General features: G+C 53.2%; 1 protein-coding gene across 1 annotated transcript in view; it reads right to left on the reverse strand.

Annotated features, from left to right (window-relative positions):
* RNF220 (ring finger protein 220) overlaps positions 1–27,122 on the reverse strand; it is a 329,212-nt gene that overhangs the window by 182,495 nt on the left and 119,595 nt on the right. The window contains exon 3 of the mRNA XM_073357946.2: positions 10,931–11,005. Within this exon, the coding sequence (XP_073214047.1) occupies positions 10,931–11,005 (75 nt within the window). The remainder of the gene's footprint in view (positions 1–10,930; positions 11,006–27,122) is intronic.

Here is a 27,122-nt window from a genome sequence, read left to right on the forward strand (position 1 = left end):
AGTCTGTCTGATCAACTCGGTGTCCCGTCGGCTGACTCTCTTACCATTCCTACACTCCAGCTTGTCGCCCTGGCCTCCGAGATCCCAGGCGCTGCACGGGGGCTCTGGGACTGGCCCAGAAGGGTCAGGCACCAAGCTGAGATCTGGAGAGGTGAGCAGCTGCAGATCCCCATGCCCAGGCTGCAGACACCCTGCAGTTCTCAGAGCCAGGTGCATTATTACATAATCTCTTGTACAGCACAGCATGTTCACAAGAAGTACAGTAAGCCCAGCTAGTAATAATACTGGGCAGGTATGTTGCACTATTCACCCATTGGCCTGGATGCACTTTACAAAGGTGGGCTCGTATTACTGTGCCCATTACACAGATGGGGAAAGTGAGGCCCAGAAAGGGACCATTGCACTGTGAGTCAGTGGTGGCGCTTGGAATAGGACCCAGTAATCCTCACTCCCAGCTCCTGTGCTAACCACTGGCCTTGCAAGCAGGATAAGGAAGGGAAAGATCGTGCAGGGTGGTGGAGTCGTGATTTTAAACATCTTTTCTAAGAATGCCTCCACCAGGAGGTGGCGCCCTTTGGGGAATTTATGTGAGTGCTGGGTCCCTGAGCACAGGGATGCCCAGAACTGATGCCCTCTGCCCTGGCACCAACGGAAAGGTCCAGGAGCTCTGGCGGATCATCCATCCTGGCTGGAGAGTGAACTGGGGCAAAGTCACACCCAGGCTTGTGCATAGATTCCAAGGGTCGGGTGTCCTGGGCAGGAATCCAGAGAAGGGTGTATGGCAAACAGGATGTTACAGCACTGGAGATACCGATTTACCCCTCCGAGAGTAAGGAGGAGCCTGGGGCTCCCATGGTCGGTCTCCCCCGAACTACCACCTTGCCAGGTCCAGGTTGCACTGCCAGTGTGATGGTTACCCAAGGTCTCTGCAGAATGGCATGGGCTGCTGCCCTGCAGGCCTAGGCTAAGTTGGTGGGGATAGGTTGGCAATCACAGCCCATCGTCAGACAAGAGGTGTCCTGCTGCCTCCCAACCAGAGCCAACTTCCACTCGCTATCGGACGCTCCACAGCTCTGCTTCCCACACACAGACTCGTCCCAGGAAGGAAGGGCGAGGGTGGGGGGCTATGGGGAAGCTGGAGAAGCCCAAAGGAGACACCATGGGGCAGGGACCCTGAGTCCCTCCTGCAAGAGGTCCTTTCCTTGGAGTCTCTTCCTCTTCCTCTCCCCTGGCCCCTGCAATCCCAATCCAATAACAGAGACATCTGCCTCACCTCTTCAATCAATACCCAGCTCTTAATAGTCCTGATGATTCGCAAAAAACCATGGGCATTAAATGTTAATTATATCTATTTGGATTCAAAAAATTTTATTACTCAAGTTAATTATAGCCAGAGTCGTAAAAAGGTGCAGAGCAAAAGGGCCACTGCCTTCCCAGGCCTGAGAGACGCAGCCAGAGGAGACTAGGAAGGGAGCTGCTCAAAACCCTTCTTGACTGGCTTGGACACGGACTGTTCTGGTATGGGGAGGCCGAGCTTTGGGGGGGGGTGTTTTTTCCAGCACAACATGCCGGGTACAAAGGAAGCACACACGGCCCAGAGAGACAGCAGGGAAAACCCTTCTGAACAACGCCCTGTGTCCCCTGGGAGAGCCCGCGGGGGCAGCATGGAGTCAGTGGGCGAGGAGAGCTTTTCCCATCCGCAGCGAGGAGGAACCGGGGCTCTCCCAGCAGCACAGAAAAGGCTTCTAGCCCTGTGCCCCTCCTTGGTGCTAGCCCTTAGTCCGGGAACGGGGAAGGGCTGAGCTGCCACAGCTCCACTGACCGCACAGCTGGACAGCATGATCAGCGGTACGGGGGCCTGGGCCTGTTTTCTCTTGGGGGCAGCAGGGCAGGTACCCCAGGTAGACGAGGCTGGGCCTGCACCAAGCCCGGGGGCCTCTAATTTACTGCTTTCCTTTTACCGTAAAACTAAAGGGGAAGGTGCACCCTTTAATCACTGCCTCCAGGGCCCCGCCTGAAACCACCCAGAGACTGAGCGAAGGCTCGGAGTTAATGCGCCTTCCGACACCTCTTTATGATTCACGGGCCTGACCTTGAGCTATAAACTGCTCAACCTCCCTGACACGCCGGCAGTATTTACAGCCTACAGGGGCCGGCACACACACAGCTGCAGAGACGGACGCACGCCGCCATGTACCTACATACAAAGCCCCACGTGCACACTCGGAGATGCATGTCCACACCCGTACACCCGGGTACACACCAACACCCCGATGTGAACGTACAAACACACATGTGCACACACTGCCGTGCCAGTAGAAAAGCAATGGGAGCCATGCTGCAGGAGCTGAGAGAAGGGGAGAGTAAGACAGAGATCTCCCCCTGCCTGCTGCGACGGGATGGACCTGGCAGGACAGAGGGGCAGGGGCTCTGGCCACTGGCAAAGCAGTGAGGCTGCCAACGCGGGGAAGGGAACAGCCGCTCTTAACTCCCTAACCAGGGTTTGACACTACAGCCGTCAACATGGGATCTGACCCCCTTGCTCGGAGTCTCTCCTGTCCCCAAGCTAACTGGCCCCCTGCTCTCTGAAACCCAGTGCCCTCTCACTTCTCCCTCTGCAAGCCCATTGCGCAGGCGCTGCCCTGATTACCAGGGGGGCCAAAGTCCGTACACCCAATGCCCACAAGTCTGGGCAGGTTTCGTCTCTTTCGTTCAGCCCTCAGCACCACCATGCCAGGTGCCACTGAGTTCATCCGGCTGCATTCCCAGCAGGGACTCTACCCGCTGCGGGGGGAACTGAAACCCCCTCTGCATTCAGATATGCAGAATCGAAGGCTGGTGACACATCGCCAGGCTGGGTACAGCTGGGCAGGGCGTCTCAGAGTGCCTGCCAGGAGCAGAGCTCAGGTAGCCAGAGCTGAAGGGCTAGAACGCTAACTAACCTTCCTGCTCCATCTTGGACACTAAGCACAAGGTCTGTGCTACGCTAGAACTGAACAACCTCTGTCCCCTTGGGAGAGATACAGGATTCCCCCTGGTGTGTCCGCCTAGGACTTCTCCTGGGCATTCCAGCAGCTGGGACGCTAAACAGGAGTGAGGCCAGCTTTACAGAGCCCTAGGCATACTCAAGGTATCTTCAAAACAGAATGGATGTGCTGTCTAGTGGTTAGAGCAGCCAGGAGACCTAGGCTCTATTCCCAGCTCTGCCCATGACTCATTACATGATCTTGGGCAGGTTACAGCCCTTCTTTATGCCTCAGTTTCCCATCAATATAATGGGGAGAATAAAACTGACCCATCTCGTTTTAGGGGCTCAGGAGGCTAGGAATAATAATTGTAATGATTAATATTAGATCTTGTGTTAGTGAGGTAAGGAACGTTGGTGAGGATGGTCAGGTTCAAAAAGTGCCTGGAGTACTTTAACTTCCACTTTCACCTGGGTGGCGCCCTCACCGTGCCCCCGGCAGGGCCCACACCCAGTATCTGCACAACTCCGAGTGGGGACCAAACTCAGAACTTTCTAGCAGAGAGGTGACCAATCACCTGGGATCTGTCTGAAAGGTAACAGCCAGTCACCCCACCCAAAAGCCCAGAAAACTAAAAAAATAATCCCTCACTTTTTTGTTAAGTTTACAGGTTGTTGGAGGTGATTTTTGTTTTGTTTTGTTTTCCCCTCCTTACAAAACAAAAGAGGGAAAAACTGCCCTTATCTCGGAAAGCAGAGTTCAGGAAAAAGCTACTGGTCTTTTGGACTCAGTAAGTCCCCTCGGTAGCCTTGCTTGTCATCTAGAATTTATCAGCCCAGCACAGATCTGGTATAATGTGCCATATAACTAGTGCATAAACAAACTTCAGCATGATAAATGCCTTGCTTTGAAGCCATAAAGTTATTAGCTAGTGGCTGTTAGCTACTGCTTAGCATGGGGCATGTTCTTTCCGTTAACCCCTGACTGCCCACACTGCGCTTACCAATCTGCCGGCCCTGAGGAGGTCTCTGAGTCTGGAGCGGGGGCGGGGGAGACTAAACATGGTGAAAAGACCCTCACTTGGCCTTGCAAACCTGCTCCCAGGTTTGGCTGGGACAGATGCCCTGTGCAGAAACTTATCAGTGCACTTTGTACCTGCCAAGGGAAAAGGCTGAAGACTGAAAGGAGGAAAGCACTGCCAGGGAATGAAGCCCTGGAGAAGCTGACATCCTGATGCACCTCTCACCTTTCTCCTGCAGCCCCGAGGAAGCCAGGGAGAGGGGAGGCCTAGATTGTAAGCGAGCTCTGGTCTGACCCACGCACCAAGAAGAGGTGGCTTTTCAGGTGGCTCTGTCCAGGTTTAATCCCCACTACTCCTGACCAAATAACGGTGCCTACCCAACACTCAGATGGAAGCGCATCGCAGACATTAACCAGCAGAACCCAGAAAACCACTGTCCGCACTCCTGATCAGACAGAGACACCCTCAAACCAATTCCCCAGCAGCCAACCCTTTGGTGAGCTTGCTGTGTCTCCCCAGCCAGGCCAGGGAGAGGTGCAGACAGGAGACACAAGGACGAAGGGGCAGCCGGGGGCAAGGAGGCCAGGTTCTCTCTCCAGCACTACCATGGATTCCCATTAAGTGAAGCGCTGATGAGGTCTCTTAAGCAGAAGGGCCCTAAATCATGGCTCTTGTTCTTTGGATCAGCCGGAAATGGCCAGGAGACGAAGTCACACTGGACTTTAAAAATCCCCACGGTTAGCAGCGCCGGGGCAACGCCCCCAGAGGGGTGCTGACACAGAGGAGCACAGGCCTAGACGCTAGATGACGCAGTGGTTAAAATGCCGATGGTCCCTCGGGGTGTAGTGGAAACAGCTGCAATCGGTGAACCTGCATGCTCAGCCGTCGCAGTCACTCCATGGGCGGGGTGACCCCGAGGCTGGCCAGGAACTGCTCCACTGGCCTTCCCTTCCTCACTGGAGGCTTAATCAAAGGGCGAATGAATTGCAGAGTGAGGATGTGGGTGGAAGCTCAGTCGGTTTAGGGACCTCCTGTCCCCATTGTGGGGAGCCCTTGTCAAATGGTAAGTCCTCAACTCCCAGGCCACTTCTTGATCCCCGTGGCTGGGCTTGGGGAGGGAGATATCCTAGCCGCTCTGTGGAGCGAGTACTCCGTTGGGCCCAATACGGCTCTGCAAAGCACAGAGAGCGGAGGTACTTTTCTGGGCACCCTGCTAGCTCAGCCAAATTCCATGCAAAGCTAGCTGAACGCAGACCTATGCACTCCAGAGCACAGCCCATAGTCTGGATGGAAGTCACCACTGGGCAGTTCCCGACACGCAGCTCGATCCAGTTGCCCAATCCAGGCTCAAGCCACCACTGTAAAGGAATTGGGGAGGCGAGGGGGGGACAGAATCCCATTAAACGGACTTCCTGTCCCATCTCTCACCAGACCCTGCCCCACTACTGACGAGCATCAGCATCTAGTAGCTAGGGCACGTAACTGGGCATCAGGACACCTGGGTTCTGTTCGCTGCTCTACCACCAACCGCTGCATTCCCTTTTCCCTTGTCTACTTAGACTGTAAGTGCTTTGGGGCAGGGACTCTCCCTTACTGTGCGCGCATCACAGGTAGCCAGTGAGGTCCCAGATCTTGGTTTGGGGCTTGCAGATGCCACTGTAACACAGAGAGCAGCCACGGAGCTCCAGCAGCAAGGTATTACAAGAACCAGAACTTTTCAGGCTCCCTAGGAACTGGCCAACTGCTCCTTGGTTTTTTGTTTTTTTTTTTTTTCTTTTCTGCTGGAGCAATAAAAAAGGAAAAATCAACATCCAAATGATCTTGTTTATGGTGACTAAATAAGCTGCATGTGCTTAATCCGTTAGAGTTTAATGAATTTACGATTTGCTTTGGAATTTGACAAGGGCCGTAAAAGAGTAATTAACATTTATCAGTGTGTTTTTTACACACATCCCCACCTTCCTCCCCAACTCCAAGCGGCATTGGGTATCGGGGGGGATATAAAAGAGATCAATTAATTTTTAATAATCTCAGGGAAAGATTGTAGAGTTGAGGTATGAACTCAGGGAGTGTCAATAAATGTGCCAAAGGTTGGCCTGGTATCTGGGCTTTCTAGCACCCCCCTTCTTCACATGCTGCTCAGAGGGAGGTAGATGGCAGTGGGGGCAGGGAGTGGGGAGACAGACTGCTACTTCCATCACCACGCCTGGGCTTGGCTCCCTGCTCCTTTGCCATTTATCACACTGCGCAGTGGTACATTTATCATCTCATTCAACACATGCTCCCTACCCCAGCTGCTCCCGGGACAAACCTCTGTGCCCCCAGGATGTGATGGGAGAAAGCAAACTGCCAGGAGAGCTGGTCTCACTGCCTTTTCTCATTTAACGCAGCAAGGGGGGGGTCAATTTGAAGGGGGAAATACAAACACAAACTCCACCCACAATCCCAAACTCAGCCCAGTCTCAGAGCAGTTGAACATTTCTGTTACAATGATCAGAGTCATAAAAAATGTCACTGCTGCTGTAGTCTTTATTATCGTTACCTGTATAAATATTCCACAAGACAAGCATTATTCCACAACCATCATTAGGGTTCAGAGTTAACGAAATTGAGATGACTGGGAGATGCTTACACCCCACTTCTGATCCAATCTTTGGAGGTGCTGAGCATCCTCAGCTCCCCTGGGACTGTTCTGCTACAGCAGAGGAGGGGTACCAGACGAGACAGGCAACTGCTCTTTCCTGTGCAGCCAGGGGCAAGAGAGTGGAGGAGATGGACCATTGGTCTGCTGTGGACAACTCTGACCTTCTGATGCCCAAATACCCCACCTTGCACAGGGCAAGCCCTGCATTACAATCCTCTCTGCCCCAGCCTGTAGGTCTGCTTGGCGTGCCCAGCACAGCCTGGTGAAAGCAGCTGCTCAGAGCAGGGCAGCTCGAGGGGCCATCAGGGGTCCCACCCGCTTCCTGCACCAACCCCGGGCCAAGCCAGGGATCTGCATTTCTGGAGACCTAAACCCAGGCAGCCCTTTGGAGCAGCTCAGCTTTGAGCCCAAAGCACAAGCCCCTTCCCCGTGCATGTGTGTGTGTGTATGGGCTAGTCCATCCCCCCCTCCTCCGCCCCCCATGTGTGGGAGGAGTGGAAGGGCCCTCTTTGTGTATGCGGGGGAGAAAGAGAGAGAACAGGGCCTGTGGCTGGTCTGTGGGGCAGAGGGTCCTGGAGAGCCACAAACAAATGCTCGGGATGATGAATTCCCAAGAGGCCTGAGACTGTCCGGGCATCTGCTCTGGACAGAAACAAATTTTCCCTGTCGAATGTAATGCCCCAGAAATAAGCAATGAAGAGGGGTCTGGAGCCAGGGGGTCTGGAGCATCTCTCCCCTGGCTGCACCCAGCCCGAGCACAGCGCCTGCGTGAGCAGCCTCACCCCCTTCCCGCTGCTTGGACTCCTCACTGCCAGGAACCGCACCCACGGGCTGCTTGATGGAGCAGACGAGCACTTGAGACGTGATGCTGGGCAGGTGTGTCTAAATTCAGCTCCCTCCTGTCTAGCTGGATGGGTGTGGGACAGGAGGGCTGGGCGGGAAGGAAGGCCAGGCAAAGTGGAAGATAAAAACCCCACCCCCGGCCTGACCCCTTTCCTCAGGCCAGCTGGGGGACTGCGTGGGCTCAGTGGGATGCTCTGCTCAGCCCCTCTCTGCCTGCAGGTCCCCTGGGGTGCGAGGCTGAGATGACTGAAGCCTGCCCAGGTTCACAGGAGAGACCAGGGGTGGGGTGAGGTAAGGTAATCTCTTTTATTGGACCAATTTCTTTTGGGGAGAGAGACAAGCTTGCAAGCTACACAGAGCTCTTCTCCCGGTCTCTCTTGTCACCAACCAAGGCTGGTCCAGGAAAAGATATCACCTCACCCAGCTTGTCTCTCTAATATCCTGGGCCCAACACAGCTCCAACAACCCTGCAAACAACGGGTTGACACTGGACAGTCCTGCGACCCCCGGCAGGGTTCCCAGCTCCGGGAAGTGCTGGCAAAGCTCCTGGAGGAAGGGGTGTTCCTAGCACAGTGACATGACAGCTTGCCGCAGCACCAGCCGCTCGCAGGGAGCAGAGCTGAGACACCACACAGGGAAGAGGGAGCTCAGCTGGAAGAAGGCCCCCTTAAGGCGTCAAAGCTCTTGGGGAGCAGGGAAGAAAGCCCTCACACCTTGGCTTCCTGAGGGGAGAGCACCAGCTCTCAGCAACCTTTCAGGGCCAGGCTCTCAGCAATGCTGCACCCGGGCCTGCCTCAGAAGGAACTAGCTGAACCTGGCGAGCAAGGCCACCATGGTAGGCAGCTGACCCCACTCATCACGAGTGGAAAGGGAGAATAAAGATGACCGCTCTGACTCCCAGGGTGGAAAGGGAGTCAGGTTCCGGAGGATGGTTTCCTGAGCAGGGCCCAGAGAAGGAGTGAGGCCTGGCTCTGGGGAGGAGACATTAACAGCTCAGCACGATGCTCTCCCCTACTCTAGGGCCTTCCCTGTGCAGAGCTCCAAGAGCTCTAGGGAATCGGATGATCACAATATTATCATCCCCATTTCACAGAGGGGGAAACTGAGGCACAGAGGGATGACAGGATTTGCTCAAGGTCATACAGGGAGTCAGTGGCAGAGACAGGAATAGCCCTAGTAGACCTGACTCTGGCTCCCCTGCTCTCATCTCTAGAGACCCCTGCCTCCCAGCATGGGGTTCTCTCTACTGCATTACCCCAGCTTTTATTAGTGCGAGTTGTTGGCCAAGTTGTCCCTGACGGCATCCAGAGCCAACCCACCCAGAGCCAACCCACTGTGTACCCAAAGCCTACTTAGTCGAAGGGTCAGCACAGCTTTCATTCCTGTTCATTGCTCAGTGGCTACTTGAGGATGGAGAGAATTTGTCTAGTGATTAGCACACAGCATTGGCTGCAAAGAGCTCAGGACTCATGTGAGCAGGTCACAGCCCTGCTCTGTGCCTCAGTTTCCCCATCTGTAAAATAGAGATAACGGTATCTGACCCATCAGAGGCTGTGTGACTGGCTAAATGGGGCATGATAGGGACCCTCGCCACTGCTGCACCCCTGGCTGCAGCTACGTCCCGGCAACGGCTGCTGCTAGCAAGGAGAATCTGCTCACTCCTGCCTGCAAAGGGTCAGCTGTTTCTGTGTCAGTCTGTTTAAACATCGTCTCCTCCCTCAGAGACCCCAGAGACCTTGAGCTGGTGGGTGGGATTCCAGTGTCTCTGGGATTCATCACTGCATCTCCAGAGCTTATCGAAACACAATTTGGACAAGGCACCCAAAGGAGAGGAAGCCTGATGGAGTGGATTAGAGCAGGGAACTGGGAGCCAGGACTCCTACTCTCAGCTTGGGAGGGGAGTGGGTTCCAGGGGTTGGAGTGGGGGAGAGGGCTGGGAGTCAGGACTTCTGAGCTCCATCCCCAGCTCAAGGAAGAGTATCAGTCTAGTGATTAGAACAGGTGGGGCTAGGAGCCATGACTCCTGGGTTCTAGTCCTGATGTGCAGCCTTGGCCACCTCACTTCACCTTTCGTGCCTCAGTTTCTCCCATCAGGAATATGGAGATAATGATACTGCCCCGCCTAGCCAATGGCCAGTTGAGGCTCCCCACTGTGAGAGCTCCACTCAGGACATGTGAGTTTAAATGGCCACAGACAACCCCATGAGCACTGGGAAATTGTCGAGTCGTGCTGAGGACTGGCCATGTTCTTAGGGTTTCAATTGGGCCAGTATCAGGTCACGGAGCCAAGAAGAGGATAGGTGTTTTGCTGCTTGGGTTGGGAGCAGGGTCTGCCCTCCCGCAGACTGCCAAGAGCCACCCTGATCTCTCCTGCCTGATCCCTCCTGCTGCAGGCTCCTGGTTGATACCTCAGGGCGGGGGAGGCGGGGGCGGGTGGACTGCCCCAGGAATGAGAACTCTAAGGGAGCTGGAAGGGGGGGATCTGGAGGAAACCTTCGTGCTAACTGGAGGGAACAGAAGCGATGAGAAAGGTGGCGTTCCATGGGGAGCGGGCAGGGGTAGGCCAAGGGACTCATCTTTAGTGCTCCAAGGGGAAAGTGCAGAGAAGGGAAATAAAACGAGGAAGCCAGCATTCTGGGCACAAAGGGTGGGTCATGGCTCTGGTGCTAGCTTGGGTCACAGGAGAGCTGGGCTCTGTTCCTGGTGCTGCTACAGATGCCACGCATGACCTGGGGCAAACCAAGTCACCTCTCCGGCTGTGCTCCACCCATGAAATGGGGCTGTCTTCCTGCCTGGTCTCAAGGCGGGGGCTGGGGTGGGGCCGGGGGGGGCGTCCACGCTCTGTTCCTTGATGGCGGAGGAGTGCTTAGATGCTGCAGGAATTCCCAGGATTCAAGAGGATTTGGATACTATCAAATGAACAGAAGTGCTGTGATGAATCCGTCTGTGTCTGTCCTTGCACTTGGTAACAGAGAACACTATTCAGATGCATTTTTAGTTTGGTCTCTTTCTGTTTCTCTTCTCTACCAGTCAACTAAGACAATGTTTAAACTAATAACAAACTCCTGCCCAGCCATTTTGTAGGGTTCTTTGACTCCAGACATATTAGGATTTTGATCGTGCTTTAACTATGGTTCCCTTTATAAGTAGTTTACAAAGGGTTAATAAAGCATATTACAGGCATGTTACAGATGGGAGTAGCATGTGTTCTACATGGCTGTAAGCATATGGAGGTGCCATAGTGAGTGATAAGCTATGATTATAATAAACCTGTGACCTCTTGGACTCTCTAACGATAGATTAACCATTAATTAAAACATCTATTAATCATTATTAACCTCTTGTAAGCTATTTATTAACGGAAGTACGACCAGGAAGTGTCTCTTTCTTTCTTACTTTTTTCAAGTTTGTCTAAATAACAACAACAAGAAGAAGAATAAAATAATGAAAACTTACAGAGGGGCAGAGTTAAAACCATACGGTGGGTGGTGGTCGCAGACGCCTGTGGCCCTCTTTGGCTGTCGCTTCTATCTGGCAATCAATTGACAAGAAATTGAGATTATGAAATATTGCAACTGTGACTGGAGCAGGAGGGTTTAGTTCCCAAATTCAAGGAGAAATTGCCACTTCCATGTTGGAATAATTAACAATCCACATCAGCTATTTTGAAAAGGAGTGAAAGGGTTCCCTAGCTATTAACTGTGCTTACCCGGGAGCCAGTGACACCTGCACATATGGGACTTCTGGGAAACTACACATGAAGGGGGAGTTTCCCCAATGCACAAATCCCATTGACCTTCACAGGGGCCCACAGCATTTGTGCCTGTGAAAATCTCTGTGCAAATCCTTCCACGATTAAAGAGATGTCCCAGCGACAGGCACTTCAGCAATGTCATCAGAGAGCTGGGTCGGCGGAGAGATGGGTGGTGAGAGACAGGTAGACACAGATCTAATGAAACTCGGAGGAGAGCAGAAGCGTGGGGTTAGGCCGGTGTTTCTCTCCCTGTTGGGCTAAGGGACCGCAGACCCCATGGCGTCAGACCCTCAGAACCCTCATCTCCATCCATTTCTGTGTGTGCTGGGCCCTGCTTAGTGTGTGGCATGGAACTGGAAGCATGACCATGCGTGGCAGCAGGAGTGCGGCATGTGTGTGACCCTGTGTGTCAAGCCTCTTGCATAACAGCCTCGGGGGGCTCACTTCCTGAGCCCTTGAGCCGTTGAAGCCTCAGAAACCACGAAGTCCCAGTTGGGTTAGGAACTGCCATGGGGTCTGTGCTTCCTGCAGGTGCCCTGGGCCCATGAATCACACCTTGTCAGGGATCTGGGCCTGGGGCTTTGCAACTGCCAGCTGGAACGAAGAGGAACAGAGCTGTGTGTAGCCGCCGGCGGCAGCTGCCTGCGCCCATTGCTGCTCTGGGTCTCCGCCGAGGCGGGCTCTCCAGCCAGGCCAGGGAAGGGTTAAGCAGGCATTAATCACGCTCCCTGAGAAATGTTTCAAAGCCTCTTCCAAATATTATAAAAAATGTCTTTAATCATCTAATTGCACGAACTCTACTGGTGATGGATGGGGAGATATCTCCTCTCTCCTCCTGATCTGAACAGAAGAGGCTGAAGAGCCCCTGCTCGGAGGGGGGTGGGGGGGAGAAAAGGACGTTTCTCAACCTCCCACCAGAGCAGTTATAAATATGAGGTCATACAGCGAGAGATGATAACGCATTAAGGGCTCTTGAGATATTAGTCTGTCAGCCTCGTTAGACAGAGCTATTTGGGGCTGACTGCATAATTAGAGGCTGGGGTACCCATAACTCACTGGTGTTTATATGGCAGGAAGGGGCTCCGTTTACCATCACCCTTTGCACACTAAGTCATCTTGCAGCAGGCATCAAATTCCTCTCCCCTCCGCAAAAACCATCAGATTCTCTGCTCCCCGGGAACAGTCACTCCTCTGCTCCTTCCCCCTGAGAAAGACACGCTCCTCTATCAGACTTTGCCCTTCCAGTAAACCCCTGGGGCTTTGCATCTTCAATGCACTGCACAAACATTCCTTCTCACAACTCACCCATCTACAGGTGGGGAAACCGAGGCCCAAAGAGGGGCAGGGCCCATACTCACCCAGGCAGTTTGTATCAGAGCTGGGAGGAGAACCCAGGACTCCTGAGGCCAAGCTCCTGTGGCACACCCATAAGGTGACCTGTCAGGAGGACACACGGTAATGGCGAGGAATCCCCAGCAGTATGTAAGCGAAATTCCCCACCTCAGCTCTGGATGATATGATCCACTAGGAAAATGTACCCCCACTCCACCCTCCCCCAGGCTTCAAACAGGTGCCTGAAGTCACCATCTCCAGAGGCCTCACAAAGCAGGCTGATTTGCCTAGCTGCCCCATGTGTGTGACCTGAAGGCAGCTTTAGACTGTGATCCACAGCGATTTCCTGGGAACGGTTTGGGAAGGGCAGTGCAGGGACTAGCTGGAGGGATAGGCACAATGATGGGCATTGTATGGGAACCGGAACAGAACAGAAGGAAAGGCAAGAGCTAGGCAAACAAGCAGGTGCTAGGCACGTATTGCCCCACCCCTCTGCTAAGGAATCTCGATCCTGACCTGCAGCATCCCCCCACTATTCTTGCTTTAGGTTTCCCTGCTCTGCTGATGGCTCTCAGTCCTTACCCAGAGCCCCCTGCTATCCCAGCCCTGAGTACCACACACACTGCTTTGCCACTGCCTCTCAATCCCGACCTGCACCTTTCCCCCACCCTGAAGCTCGCTCATCTGCCCGGGATGCTCACTTGTGTGGACAAATCTCTCTGAGGAGCTCGGTTGAGACTAATCAAACTCACTGCAACCACAGCTCAGTTCAACCGCAGCTCTGCAGAAGTGAAAGCCTGGTGTATTCTGCATTGCACTCTGGGTCCCCCACCCAGAATAGGGATGAGCCCTAGAGGACTCTGAACGCCCCCCAAGTCGACGGCCCAAGTGCTAAGAGGAGTTCACCGGGCAGGCCATGCGAGGGAAGGTAGCCGTGGAGGAGCTGGGCTTCCACAGGTTTCTCCTCTCCACTCTCTCCAGGCAGCAGAGCTCACCGGAGGATCAGCCCAACGTCATGAGCTGCGAGCTGAAGGGACGCTTCAAAACCAGCGCAATGAAAAATAAAACAAGTGAAACAGGGAAGAGGTGCATTTTCGTTCTGTGTCCATGCCGAGGCAGGGCACTGCGCGGCGAGGAACAGAGACTGCAAATCACACGGGCGGGGGGGGGCTCGGATCAAAGCTCCATAACCCGCCCCCACCCCGGGGATAATGCTCAGACATTTACACAGCCACGCTCCCGACATGAGCTGTCCGTACAGAGAAGGAAGCTAAGGCCCAGGGAGGTGAGGAGGACTCCAGAGGCAGGGCTGGGATGAGAGCTCTCGGAACTCCCACCCGGCTCCAGGACCATCTGTCGCTTTGTAGGTACAGCTAAATAGCGCTGACATCACCCACTCGTATTGGATCCAGGAAGTGGGCGGGTGAAGCCCGCCCACTGCGAAAGGATCCCCCCCAGCCTAGGAGGGGGGTCCACAGGACCTGGAAAACCAAATAATTACAGGGGACAACTAATGAACAACAGGGACAGGAGTGCGGTCAAAGGGTCAAACAAAGGGAACCAGATTTGACATCACCCACTGGAGGGCAGTCGGATCTGCCTGTGAACTCAACACGAAGAGGCAGTGTTCCCCTGGAACTGCTGACCTGGAGTGGGAGATGGGTCCAGCACTTGTCACCTTTCAATCGGAACACGGCCCAGCCATTACCACCCCATCCCTGCCTGAGGCCCTGGCACTACCTGAGCGGAAATGATAAGCAAGGTGCGTAACATCACCCTCTAGTGGCTGCTCCACAGAGAGGATACAGGACCTGCTACTATGGCCAACAGAGGGAGATCCCTGTTACCTGGAGAAGCAGCAGCCTGTGCTTCTGGAGCTGCAGGGACCCCGCTGACACTGCTCAACTTCCAGCCCTACCCACGAAGCCTCTTCATCCCCTCTCTCAGCTCTCCAAATGCCTCATGGGAGGGGGCAAGGGGTCTGGGGAGGAGGGGGTAACCCGGTGGCTTCCTGGGCTGAAGCAGGATAATGAATCCTGATGGGAGAAGTGACCTTTTCCAAATGCCACATGCCATTGGATTTTATATCACACCCGGACAATGTGCCATGGGTATTAAAATCGTTTTTCCAACAGAGGTTTGTGTGTGTGTGTGTGTGAGTCAGTGAGAGAGAGAGAGAGAAGAGGGAGAAATGTGGGAAAAATAAAATTAAGACATGAAAATTAGGAAGCCTCTAACGTACAGCCTTCAGCGCAGACCAGGGTCCTAGCAAAGCAGAATTTACCCAAACTCTTGATGCATTTTACTCTTGCGACCAAGGATGATCTTGTGGTTAGAGCACAGGGCTGGGAGTCAGGATTCGTGGGTTCTTTTCCTAGTTCTGCCTCAGACTTTAGGAAACTCGCTTTCCCCTCTCTGTGTGCCCCAAATGAGCTGGAAAGCCTTGCAAAGCGTTCCAACTCCATAATGTTTCCCTGTCCTTAAGAGATGCACATGCAGAGTGCAGAATGCAGAAACACGCACTGAGTGTAAACTGTATGCATGCATTAATAAGCACGTGCATTCACGAGCATTATTGTGTGCTGCACACGCTCAGGAAAAGCAGAATCTTCCACAGTAGCAAAATCCAACATATTTTGCCTCACTTGGGTTTTAAGAAAGTAAATATACTCCTCCCCAGTAGAAATATATTTATATAGACTATTTTCTGTCTATACACATACACAAAGACACATGCACACATATGCAAGGACAAATTCCCATGAGAAAACACAATACGAAAGGGCGGCACTGGGAGCCAGCTTGTTCCCTCGATCTGCAAAGCAATTGTCCGGCTGAAATAACAACACTGGGACGAAAAAAAGAAGAGAAAAAGGGACAAGCTGTGTTTGTTTATTCAGCTTCTTTCTCCCCTCTCCCCTCGACAATGCCCTGACACCGTGTCCTGCCGCGCCGGGTCTGCAACCCCAACAGGCTAAATTGATCCCAGCTGGAGTGCTGTTTACAAGCCTTGTCCTGTTTACAGTGTGGTCCATCCTGCCCAGAACCAACCACAGGCGTTGCCGTCAGTTCAGCCCCCGGTTCTGGCTCTGATGTCCCAGGACGGGTGGAGGGACAGGCAGAAATGGAATGCTGATGGGCTTTCAAAGGGAGTCCGAGACACAGAGGGAAGTTGGCTGGCTATGTGAATAGCAGATGCTGTCCAAGCAACGGCAGCTAAACTGACCTGCGGAAGGGACCCAGGTGTCCTGTTCTTAAGTGAGGTTGGCGCATTCCAGCCTTAATTTTTCTGTCTTTACCTTTTTAGTTCTGTATCAAATTCTGCTCTCTGCGTGTGACACGTTGCAAGCAGACTGCCCTGGAAGGCCTCTCTGCCTGCACAACGCAGTGCTCTGCCAAATGAGCCTCCCCAATTGCCTGGCTGAGCCACCCAACGGTGGGTGCTGCCACGGCCCATTCAATCCCCTGCGGAGAGGGGTGGCTGTAGGGTGATCTGGGATCGCCTGTGCGCACACTTGAAGTCTTGCCAGGATGTAGCTAATCCCCAGTCGGTCTGCTTCCTGCTGTTCCTCTTTCCCCTACCCTCCACCTCTCTGCTTTGTCATTTCTAAATTGTAAGGGGCACAGACTTGGCCGCCTTCTCTCTCTGGAAAGCATCTGGCAGATTGTGGGTGCTACGGGGAGACCAACTTGTGCCAACCCTGTGATCTTCTCAGGTACACAGTAAACGGACGCCAGTTACCTATCCGGCAGGCAGAAGGATGAGAGTGCACAAGGACGGTCAATTAACAGGTGTGAAGGTGTAAGATAAAGAGGGGCCCTGCTGCCCTTTGCTGGGAAAGTCCCCGGCCACCTGAGGCTCCTCTCATCTGGGGCAGAAAAATGGGTGCAAACTGTTGGTTTGCCAGGAATCCCCTGCCATAAGGTCTATGGTCAGCAAGAGGCACCCTGAAGTCACTAGCCCCTAGGACACACGGCAGAGCCAGTGACGGGCTAAGGATCCAGATGGTCTGTACCTGTCCCCATGACCCTGACATGTCCTGGGGGAAGGGAAATCCCGGCATGTAGCCTTGATCTCCCAGTTTTATGGCTCCATTGGGCCCTTCCTGTGGCAGCCACCTCCCCTGCGATGGACCAGCATCCAGATGCTAACCCCAGGGGGCCAGGGGGCTCCCAGGAGGCCCATACTGCCTGCCTGCCTCCGGCTCCTCCACAGAAAAGGGGCAGGGGGAGACAAGCAGCTAGCTAAGGAGCCAGCCCTGCACGGGCTCTGCCAGAGGCTGCTGGATGTTTACTGGGTCCCGCGTGTCCTGACGCACAGAAGTTACATGGGAGGGGATTAAGCTGCCAAGCTCAGCAACGCCTGCTTGCTTTAGTTCCTCCTGAGCACACATCAAAGCGGCGGGAGGCAGGAGGCTTGGAGGGGTGGGTCGAGGGGATTTTAGCCCATTCCCACTTTCTCACTCTCATGCCAGGCCATTTCCCATCTGAAGCTGGGATGTAGCCAGCCCGGGGCTGTCTGGAGGGGATCAAAGAGAGGTGCAAGGTCCCTTGGCTGTCAGCTCATGTGGCCACCTTGCAGGGCAGGCCAGGCAGGGCAGCCCATTCTGCTGTCGCCTGGCTCTCTCCTGCGCAGATGGGCCTTTCCAGAGGGTCTGACTGGTTGGCTCATGAATTCCAGCTAACGAATTCAGACGTGCAAAAAAAAAAAAATCTTCTCATTGACCCTTTGGTTCCCTCTGCAGTGGCCTTTGCCACATGATCCACAACACCTTTTAATGGCTTCTGCAATGCTAGCGAATGGGAGAGCAGGATTCTCCTTGGCTGGACCTCCTGGCAGCTTCTGCTCTCACACACCTGCAATCAGCATCCCAGCGTACTCCGAGCCAGGCTGCCGCTGGCAACAGCTGAGTGCCACTTCCCGGTCTCTGCCCCCGGCTCACCCCCTAGTGCTGCCGAGGACACTCCGAAGGGAGCAGCTCCGACTGAGGCAGCTGGGTCCTGTGCTCTCTCTCAGCCAGGGCAGCTGGCCATTGCTCGGCGATGGTGGACCCTCTGCACCCACGCACGGGCTGCAAACAACCCTCCTCCTGTTCAGATGACGCAGTAGGACCTGGCATCCTCCACTTGGTGTGGGCCAGGAAGTGAAGTCTGTTATAGTCCATGGACAGCCTCCCACCGCCTCCTATGAGCTTTGGATCAGTCCCTTGGCCTGATATCCCACACGGAGGGTGTGCATGTAGCTATGGAAAGGAAGGAGGGTCTCATGGAAAGGGAGGGCTGGAAGACAAAGGGCTGTGTTCTACTCTGGCAGGTTACTTAAGTCTCTGTGCCTCAGTTTCCCCATTTGTAAAAGGGCTGCAATGCAGGGCGAGGCAAGGTTCATTGTTTGAGGTTGCTGGCTGGGGCAGGGGAAAGAATTATTACACCGTAGGAGTGGGAAGTGTGTATATGCTACATAGAGATGTGTATACACGCAGTTTATATACACACTCTGTGCCTTATGCATTCTATTCACACACATTCCTTTGTTTAACGCTCTTGAGAGACGCTGTTCTTGTTACAACTTCTAAGTACAAATTACAGTAGCTTTTGCAATCAGAATCCAAGGCCCAGTGAGTTGTAATAACAAATGTTTTCATTCTGCCTTTCCAAGTTCCCCTCTCCTGAACCAATCCCACTCCCAAGTAGCTTTCTTTAGCCTTCCCAGGGCTTCCGCTTCTTCCCCACCTAAGCTGTCTTGGGGCTCGGCTCCTTTGAGACAAGGAGATAGTCCAAAAGGAGGGTCAACATGGTGTTCCAGGTGCATGCAAATCACATTCAGAAACACCCTCCCACAAGGAGCTGGTGAATGTGCTATCACTCTCCATTCATATCTCCCCTGCCTGTTCTCTTTGACCCAACACACATTTCAGATACTCTGGCATCCGGGGTTGCCTGGAAGCTCTTCAACACTGCAGAGCATGGCCAGCCCTAAATCTCAGACAAAGACGCCCAAAGTCGCAAACAATAGCTGATCAGGGAGATCAGAAGAACAGAGAGCACCCCGCCCAGTCCAGCTCCCCACCTGGCATCTCCCAAAAGAGAGGGCAGCAGATCAGCCTGTGATGATGGTGATGGTGATGGCTGTGGTGGTGCTGATGAATTTGAGCTGTAAGAAGAAGAGGTAAGCGAGAGGTGTTTCAGCATGTAAACACCCATGTGTGTGTAATTCACACGGGTGGCTCCGCATCTCCGGAAGCGGATCCTCCAGTCAGGAAGTCATGGCCCTGATTACTTTGTCTTCCACGTTTAAGAACATCCCTAACTGCTCCTTGGATAGCTCAATTAGTAAAGTGAATATATTATATAAAGTCTAAAAGATTAAACTCTCATAGGCAGCCCATAATTTCATGAAGAAGTCAGGGGAGCATATCCCTCTTATTAACTCTATAACAAATGTGATGAAAATGTTCAAATAGAATGTTAATGCAATGTTACGTGTAATTTTCCCAGGCCATTTTCTGCTGAAATATTTCTTTATTAATAGTAATTGAGGGGATAAATTATGAATGAGGCGATTTTCTCCTTTCACTGGGAAAGACATACTCATGGCAATAATTCTTTATAATAATTTTTGGGGGGAGAGTGGGAGGGAGCTGGGGCAAGGGGTTTAAAGAAAAAAAACCTTTAAAGGGATTACAAAATATATAGACTAGATGTGAGTGTTTTATTGCCGTGCAGAGGATTTTACACCTGTGTAGGCTGAGTGCTGTGTTATGGGCACGCAGCAGGTTTGTGCGTTGTCTGGGTGTGAAGAACAAAATCCACTGCCCCTTCTATTCATTGCACTCCTCACTGTCTCTAGGCACACGGCAAATGGAGGGCTTTTCCTGACATTCACACTTTGCTCCCTGTGGCTCACGCCCCAGGGTCCTTACTCAGGCAAAACTCCCCCTGACTTTCATGGGCCTGAGTACCTACTGAGTAAAGGATTGGGTCCTATATTTGTATCCTGTGGGTTTAGTTCTTCAGACAAGGCCTGATTCTGCTCACCGTCCACTGTGAGTAAGTCTCGTTGAAATCAATGGGAGTACGGTAGCACTCGTGGTGAGTAAGAGAGGGCAGAATCGAGCCCTCAGGGGTTGGAATCAGCTGGGGCTTGGTAACAGTGAGCTCCCATCACCCCTTTCTCTTTGGAGTAGAGGGGGGTCATTCAACTGTTTGCGGCAGGCTGGAGTTTGGCCTCTTGGGCTAGCACAGATGGGGTTCTGTTGACAGGTCTGTTTGGGGGTACAGGTTCCTGCTTTTGGGGCACGGTCTGCATGACACCTCTCTGTCTTCCCTAGCCCAGCTGGGTAGGGTGGGGAAGCTGTTTCTTTGCTCTTCTGATTCTTTAAAGCCACCAGAAATACAGCCAGCCCCTCTGACCTTGGCCATTGAGCACTCTCCAGGTGCAGCTTCAAGCCAGGGGGCCTGGGAAATTCAGCGGTAAAGGCTAGGGCTCTATCCTACCCTAGCCTGGATACTGCATGGAGACACTGAGCAATCTCCCTCTGCTATGGTAACCTGGGGGGAAGAAGGTGAAACGCAGGGGAAAAGGGCCTTGAGCCTTTCCTTACTCTTTTGGGCTCCACTCAGACCGCGCATGAGCTGAGGGATGTGTCTACACAGCAGCTGGCAGCGTGATTCCTAGAGCAGGCGGGCAGACCCACACTAGAGTGGGGCAGCGTGGCAGCTCTTAGTGCACACCCAGAGGTCAGGCGGGTTTGCACTTGGTGGCTAGTCCAAGCCACCGCCTATGCCGCGGCCACGCTGAGATTTCTAGCATGCTTCCTCAAGCAGAGCTAGCATGTCTGTCTACCTGCGTGGGGATGTGCGCTCCCAGCTGTTGTGTGCAGATGTGCCCTGGGAGGCAGAGGCTACAGGAATTCACTCCCTCTGACACAATGGGGCTATCACTAGGCAGCACCCCAAGGCCATTCAGGACTCGATAGCACAGCTGGTCAAAACAGATTTCTCTCTATATTTTTTCAGTGATAAATACCTGTTAGAGGGAAACAAACATCGCAGGTAAATCAATCAATCAGTTTCTGCTGAGATTTTTCTATTTTTTGACCAAACAAAGTTTTTCAAAATTTTTCATTCCATTTCCATTCAAAATGCTTATTTTGGTTTGATTCTTCAGTTGTCCCTCCCTTTTTTCTTTCGGAAAGGAAGACGAAAGTATGTGCATGGTGGGGGGTGTGTGTGAAGGGGAGGAAACGACACAACACACAAAGTGGTTCTTTTTCATTTCATTTCAATTTGCTGAAAAATCAAAAAAATCAGTGAAAAATTTTAACCAAAACTAAATGTTTTCATTTTACTTGAAATTTCACAGAAAACACCTGACTCAGAAAGACCGGGAACAGCCCCAGCCCCTCCTGCTCCCAACCCACAAACTCTTGCCACTTGAGCTAAAGGAGAATCCTCATAAATTCTAAGCATCAGAGGGTCTATGACACACAGCTGAGTGGTTCTGACTGCATCCTGTAGGGTCAGGACTGCCACACCCACTAGCCGGTGTATAACAATATATCACATTAATGGCCAAGACTTTTAAGGGTCAAATGCTCTTGTCCATTTGGAAGACAGCAGCAAAACAGGGCAGCCCAATGAACATGTAACTGGGGAGCACCTACCCCAGGCCCATATGAACGCAGAGGGGCAGGTGGGAGCAGCAGCCAATATCAGAGGGATAAGTGGGAAGAGTATCCACTGCCAGCTCGGTATGGGAGTGGCGGCCGCGAGCCCGGGAGCAGAGGTTTATTTGGAAAGGGATGCTCCTGCTGCATTGCCCCAGGCCCAGTGTTGCCCATGGGGACCCTGTATCCACTGGGGAGCCACTGCCACCAGACCCTGGCTTTGCTTGGCCCCCTGCCCTCATGGTTAGCGAGATGGCGGTTCAAACTGAAAACAAATTTGAGCTCACGATCAAAGAAAGAAGTGGGGGGAAAGAAGGGAGGAAACGCACAGGGCAGGTATGTAATCAGCTTCCCCTGACCTCACGTGCTGCTCGGGGTACCCATAAAACAGGCCAGAGGCTGGGGTATGGTGACCCCTTGACCACCGAGCAGCTGCACGGACCCCCTGGAGCTGCTCCACCCGAGGCATTGCTGCGGAATCCGCCCGTGCCCAGAGGCGGAGGCTGCACGATGGCTGACGAGACCAGCAGGATCCGTCACCGACCCTCCTCAAAATTAGGTTAATAATTTATGATGTTAAATGGGACAGTTAACAGCTGGGCCAGACGCTTCTTCAGCTAATACAGAGCACGAGCCGAGTCCTTGGAGAGTTCATTACACGCCGTGCCCTGAGCATTAGGGCTCTGGCTCCAGAGACACCTTGGAGAGGCTTTGGCTGGTGCCGCTGGCAGCCTGCCTTAGACCTGCCCCATATCAATTAAAAAACAAGAAATAAATCATCAGGAAAATTGATTAGAAGAGAGACAATGTCTGTGACACCTTCACAGTGCTCAGAAACCCCTGGGCTTACCCATGAGGCTCGCGGCCTTGGGAAGTGACGGCATTTGGTCTCTTGCTACACAGGCTGAGGCCTGTTTATGGCATAGCTGGGTGATCACTGTTGCAGGAAGGGGTGTGGATGATTGAACAGGGGCACTCTTGCTTCCCAGTGGTTACTGGACCCCTCCTCGGTAGGGGTGCTGTGCTGGCTTTTGACTGAGATGCAAAACAAAGATCCCTGATGGCCAGTGCACACTAAAGATCCTTTTGCAACACCAGCATCCTGGCTAAATTCCAACTCAGCATATCACTGTCTCCCCGCCTACATTTCCCCTACAGGTTTAAAGAGCAACAATATTCTTTACGGTGTGCTGCGTTACACAGCGTTACGGTGTGCTGTTAAACAGCTTCCATATTCCACCCCAGAGGTAGCTGCACTTCAGGAAAGTGGTCCTGTCTATTTAATGTTTATAAAGTGATATTGCCATACAAAATCAGGGTACTATTAATAGGACATAATTCTTCCTCTGAACTGGGTATGGGGAAGATCTTTAAAAGATAACAGCCCTGTGACAGGATAAAGGCATTATTGCTACAGCGGTAAGGAATCCCAGGGCCGGAATAGCAGGGGGGCTGCAGGTCGGGATTGAGGGGCGCTGGCAGAGCTGTGTGTCTGAGTAGCTCAATGCTGGATCAGCTGGGAGGGATGTGGGGCAGGATTGAGGGGTAACAGCAGTGTTGGTGGGGGGTCCCACAACTGGAAGAGAGGGAGAGTGAGTTGAAGCAGCAGTGAGGTCCACTATAAAATCTAGGAAAGAGAAGCAGAAGCAGCAGCTACCATTAAAATTCACAACAATCACCCCCAAATTAAACACACAGCTCCTCAGCTGGGCAAAGTACACACCCAGGGAGTCGGGGAGCGTGTTGGAAGGGACAAGGCGGTGAGCGCTCTGAGCTTACACTGCTACCCAAAGAATGTCCACTGGATGTTTAGCTAGGACATAAATGTGTCTTTTCCATCATGTCCTGTCCCAGAGCCAGAGCAGGATCCATCACCTCGGAGCTTTGACTGGCCAGAGCTTCTCCGGCTCAGTTCCAGTCCAAGAGGAGACCAACCTCCGAGGCTGAGGAAGCAGAGTTTGTAGGAGATGAAAACAGAGCTCCCCTTTGGAATCTATGCATGATTTCTAGCCATCTCGTCTATCCACCCCGCACCCGGATCTACCCCCCGACTCCTGCATCCCCCTCCAGTATCCAGTTGCCATACACACAATGAGCAGGCAGGGGAACAGAGCAGAAGCAAACGCCTAGAACAAGACAACGAACAAGAGGTCCCAGGCACTGGTGGTGGTGACTGACTCTTAAAACCCCTCTCACAGTTCCCCACCACGTGCCATGCAGTGATGTGCCCCCCATTCCTAGTGGATCCGTCCAAGCCCCTCCCTCTTCCTCTGAGCAAGGCATCTGGGTGTCACTTTGTTACTGCAGACAAGCTGGGGTGGCTGGACACACTCTGTGACTTTAGCCTGGGAGAAACCCAGCAGGCAAAGCCGGGGTCGGGGCCCTGCCGCAGATGGCCTCTGGGCTCTCTTGGGAGCAGGGCTGTCCCTGCACAGAGCTCTCCTCTTAGATTTTCTGGTTCATCCTTTTACCCATTTTTAGGGGATTTCTCTGCACTTTGCTTTTTTTAAAAAGTCCCATTAGATTTCCCAGCGCTGGTGAAAGAAGCCAGAGATGCGGATCCACAGATGGCAAGGCCAGAAGGGACCATTGTGCTCTCTAGTCTGTGCCTGTGTAACACAGGCTGGAGGACTGCCCCAGTGATTACTGCCCTGAGTCCAGAACTGGCGTCTGGGCTGGAGCAGAGCTTTTAGGAAGAGACAGCCAGTCTTGATTTAAAGCCTGTCAGTGATGGCGCATCCATCACACCCTTGGGTAATTTGTTCCCATGGTTAATGACTCTCACTGGTAAAAAATTGTGCCGTTTCTAGTCCGAATTTGTCTAGCTTCCGCTTCCAGCCATGAGATCACGCTCTCCCTTTTTCGGCTAGATTAAAGAACCCTCTGCTATCAGAAATCTCTTCTCCACATAGGTACTTCTAGACTGTGATCAGGTCACTGCTTAACCTTCCCTAGACCTGCACTAGTCACTGACCCACAGACTGATGTTCAGACAGGTGCAGTTTCCCCCATGGTGTGCCATATGTGAGCTCCTGCCCTGCCCTGGGACGATCCCCGTTTAGGCAGAGAGGGGCACTCAGTCTTCATGGCCTCTCAGCATCCAAACCTTCTTTGACCTCACCTTTGCCAATATAAACCCAGCACAGCAGCAAGTACATAAATAACACCATTAATCACACTAATTAAAACAACCCTACCAAAACAGAGCACCCCACTGCACACACAATTCTCCCCTCGGGGGCAGAATGAGAGAAAGAACGAACCACAGGTGACAGATATTAGTCACGTCGTTTCGTGCATGACGGAGAGATGCTCAGATACTCTGGTGAGGAGGGTGGGATAAGTCTAGATGGGGACCCTGTTAATTCCCGCTGTGCTGTGGACGCCTGTCCCACTATGAACCAGACTGAGCGTGATCAAACTAATTTCACACGTGGGGTCTCTAAGCAGCCGCCAGATTTAACAGCTTCCACTCGCTACTGAAAGGTCTGAAGCCCGCTGCCAGTCCCCTGAATCAGCCAGCCTCCCAAACCCATTCTCTCTGCTTCCAGCACGTAAGCACCTTTCAAAGCCCATCCAACCGGACCCACCTGCTTCCCCATTAGAGGAGGCCAAAGAGAACAAGCAGGAGCAGGTCTCATCTGAATGGATCTTCTCCATCCTTACTGGGATTCTCTCCCCCCCCAGGCTATATGCAAAGAGGGCTTTGGTCTGGGCCCATGCAGGATTCACCTGCCTCCAGGTTTATCTCGTCTCTCTTTATTCAAGGGCCTGATCCTACCAGGAGCCCAAAGCCCCAGTTTCCCTCAGAGGCCAATGGGACCTGACTGTACTCAGACTTTGCGGGAAAGCCTCAAAGAAGCGACTGCTGTGAACAGCTCACTGGTCCTGGGATTGCCCCATAGCAGCCACAGAAACTGACTGAAGGACACGCCCTGTATGCCCTGCTCCCACCTGCACCTGCCGGCAGAGATCAGCCCTCTAGCTCCAGACATACGCTGCGGAACACCTCATTAGAGAGCTGTGCGGCACGACACCGGCGCTGGTTCATATCAGGAGTCTGATCACATCACTCCTCTTGCTGAAAGGGTAAATCAGACCCTGCACTTACACAGAGGATCTCAAAGCATTTTGCACGCAGGGGGATGGGGGGGGGAGGAGCATTATCCACCCCATTTTACAGATGGGGACACTGAGGCACAAAGAAGCCACATGTCTGGCTCAAGGTCACACGGTGCGTCGGCAGCAGAGTTGGGAACAGAACCCAGGACTCCCAACTCCTAACCTCTGGCACCTCTAAGCTCTAGCCCACACTGCCCCATCACCCTGTGGCTCCGAAAGTGCCATGATGTGATGCTTTCACGCTGCTATGCTATCCTGGCGCACTGTGATGCAAACAGGAGGCCTGGCCTCCAAGCAAACCAAGGGCTGCGTTTTTCAGCTCATCTGGGCAGGGTCAGGCCAAAGGAAGAACAAGTGTGGTGTCAGCCCAACGTCCCCTCTAGGGGACCTTATGGGAGATGGTTACACTTGGGGCGCCAATGGTCTTTTCCATCTCCACTCACTGTGGGAGCTTCCAACACACCAGCGCTGGGCTTCCAATCCCAGCACGGGTGCCAGATGTGCACTCATGACTGATGCAGATGTTGGCCCCTCCGAGGGTCTGGTCAATATTTCCCCTTCTCCCTTTCACATTCCTGTTGTGCCAAATTCAAACCATGCACAGTGAGAAGGGATTACCCGTAATTATAGCTTTCACACACCAGGCCTGTTTCACACGACTGGGGTGGGAGGGGACAACTGGCAGTAATGACATCCAGATGGCTGTGTCTCTGTAGCCAGTCCCCTCTGCCCTATTTGGAGCAACCTGGTTTGTCCCTGTTCCCCGTACACACACCCAACTCATGCCGAAACCACCTCCTTGCCTTGATCCTGTACGTCAGGAACACCGGGAGGGCGGGAGCCCCAGCACGAAGCTGATCAGGAGACAAGGTCACTTCCACTTCCAGCCCCTGCCCAAGAGCATGCAGGAGAAATGACAATTAGGGGGACAACAAATGGGCCTCTGGGCCCCATGGGGGAGAGGGAGACGCAGGGAGGGGAGGGGGGAATGACACGTGTGTGCAGTAACTGGAGGCTGAAGCGGAAATAGCTCCAGTCGGCCCATTTAGAAAATCATCATTACTGTAAAATTTATGGCCGACGTGAGCTCGCCTGATAGATATGACTATTTAAAGGCAGCCAGAGCCTCCATTTATAACCGCATGGAAGCCTGGGGGGAGGGGGAGACACACACCGTGGAAGGAGGTGGGGGACCGGAGAGAAGGCAGGGGAGGAGAGAGAGGGGCTGTGGCTGGCATCTGTATGCTTGGGGGCCCAGGTGGATGTGCAAGGTGGGCGAGCAGGGTTTGGGATCAGGGTGTTTGGCACTCGGGAGGCTAGAGGGGTTGTAGGCTGGGGCTGGAAGGGGACTCCCTCAAAGCACGTGGCCTTGTGCAGCTCATTCCTTTGCATGTGCTTAGCCAGGCCTGATCTGAAAAAGGGTTTTGAGACCCCAGGGGTGGGAGTGTCGGGGGAAAGGTGCCTGGCCCACTGCAGCACTTCACAAGAGCAACTGTGCCCGTCAGCCCCCCCGACCATCCCTTTCTCCTGAGCCCAGCAGGGTCACTGGCCTTGGAAAACCGATGGTGGTGGTGGCATTTTAAACACTTGTCCCAGCCCCCTAAAACAGAGCAGAATCCTGCCATTTCCTCCCCAAATACGGAGCTGCTTCACCATGAGAGGAGAGAGGACACGTAGGAGGGGACACAGCATAGGCATCACAGGCTTGAGTCGGGCCTCCTGGATTCTACTGTAGGCTGCTAATGGCTCACAGAGTGACCTTGGGCAAGTCCCT

Source organism: Lepidochelys kempii, chromosome 8, assembly GCF_965140285.1.
Source record: "Lepidochelys kempii isolate rLepKem1 chromosome 8, rLepKem1.hap1, whole genome shotgun sequence".
Lineage (NCBI taxonomy): Eukaryota > Metazoa > Chordata > Testudines > Cheloniidae > Lepidochelys > Lepidochelys kempii.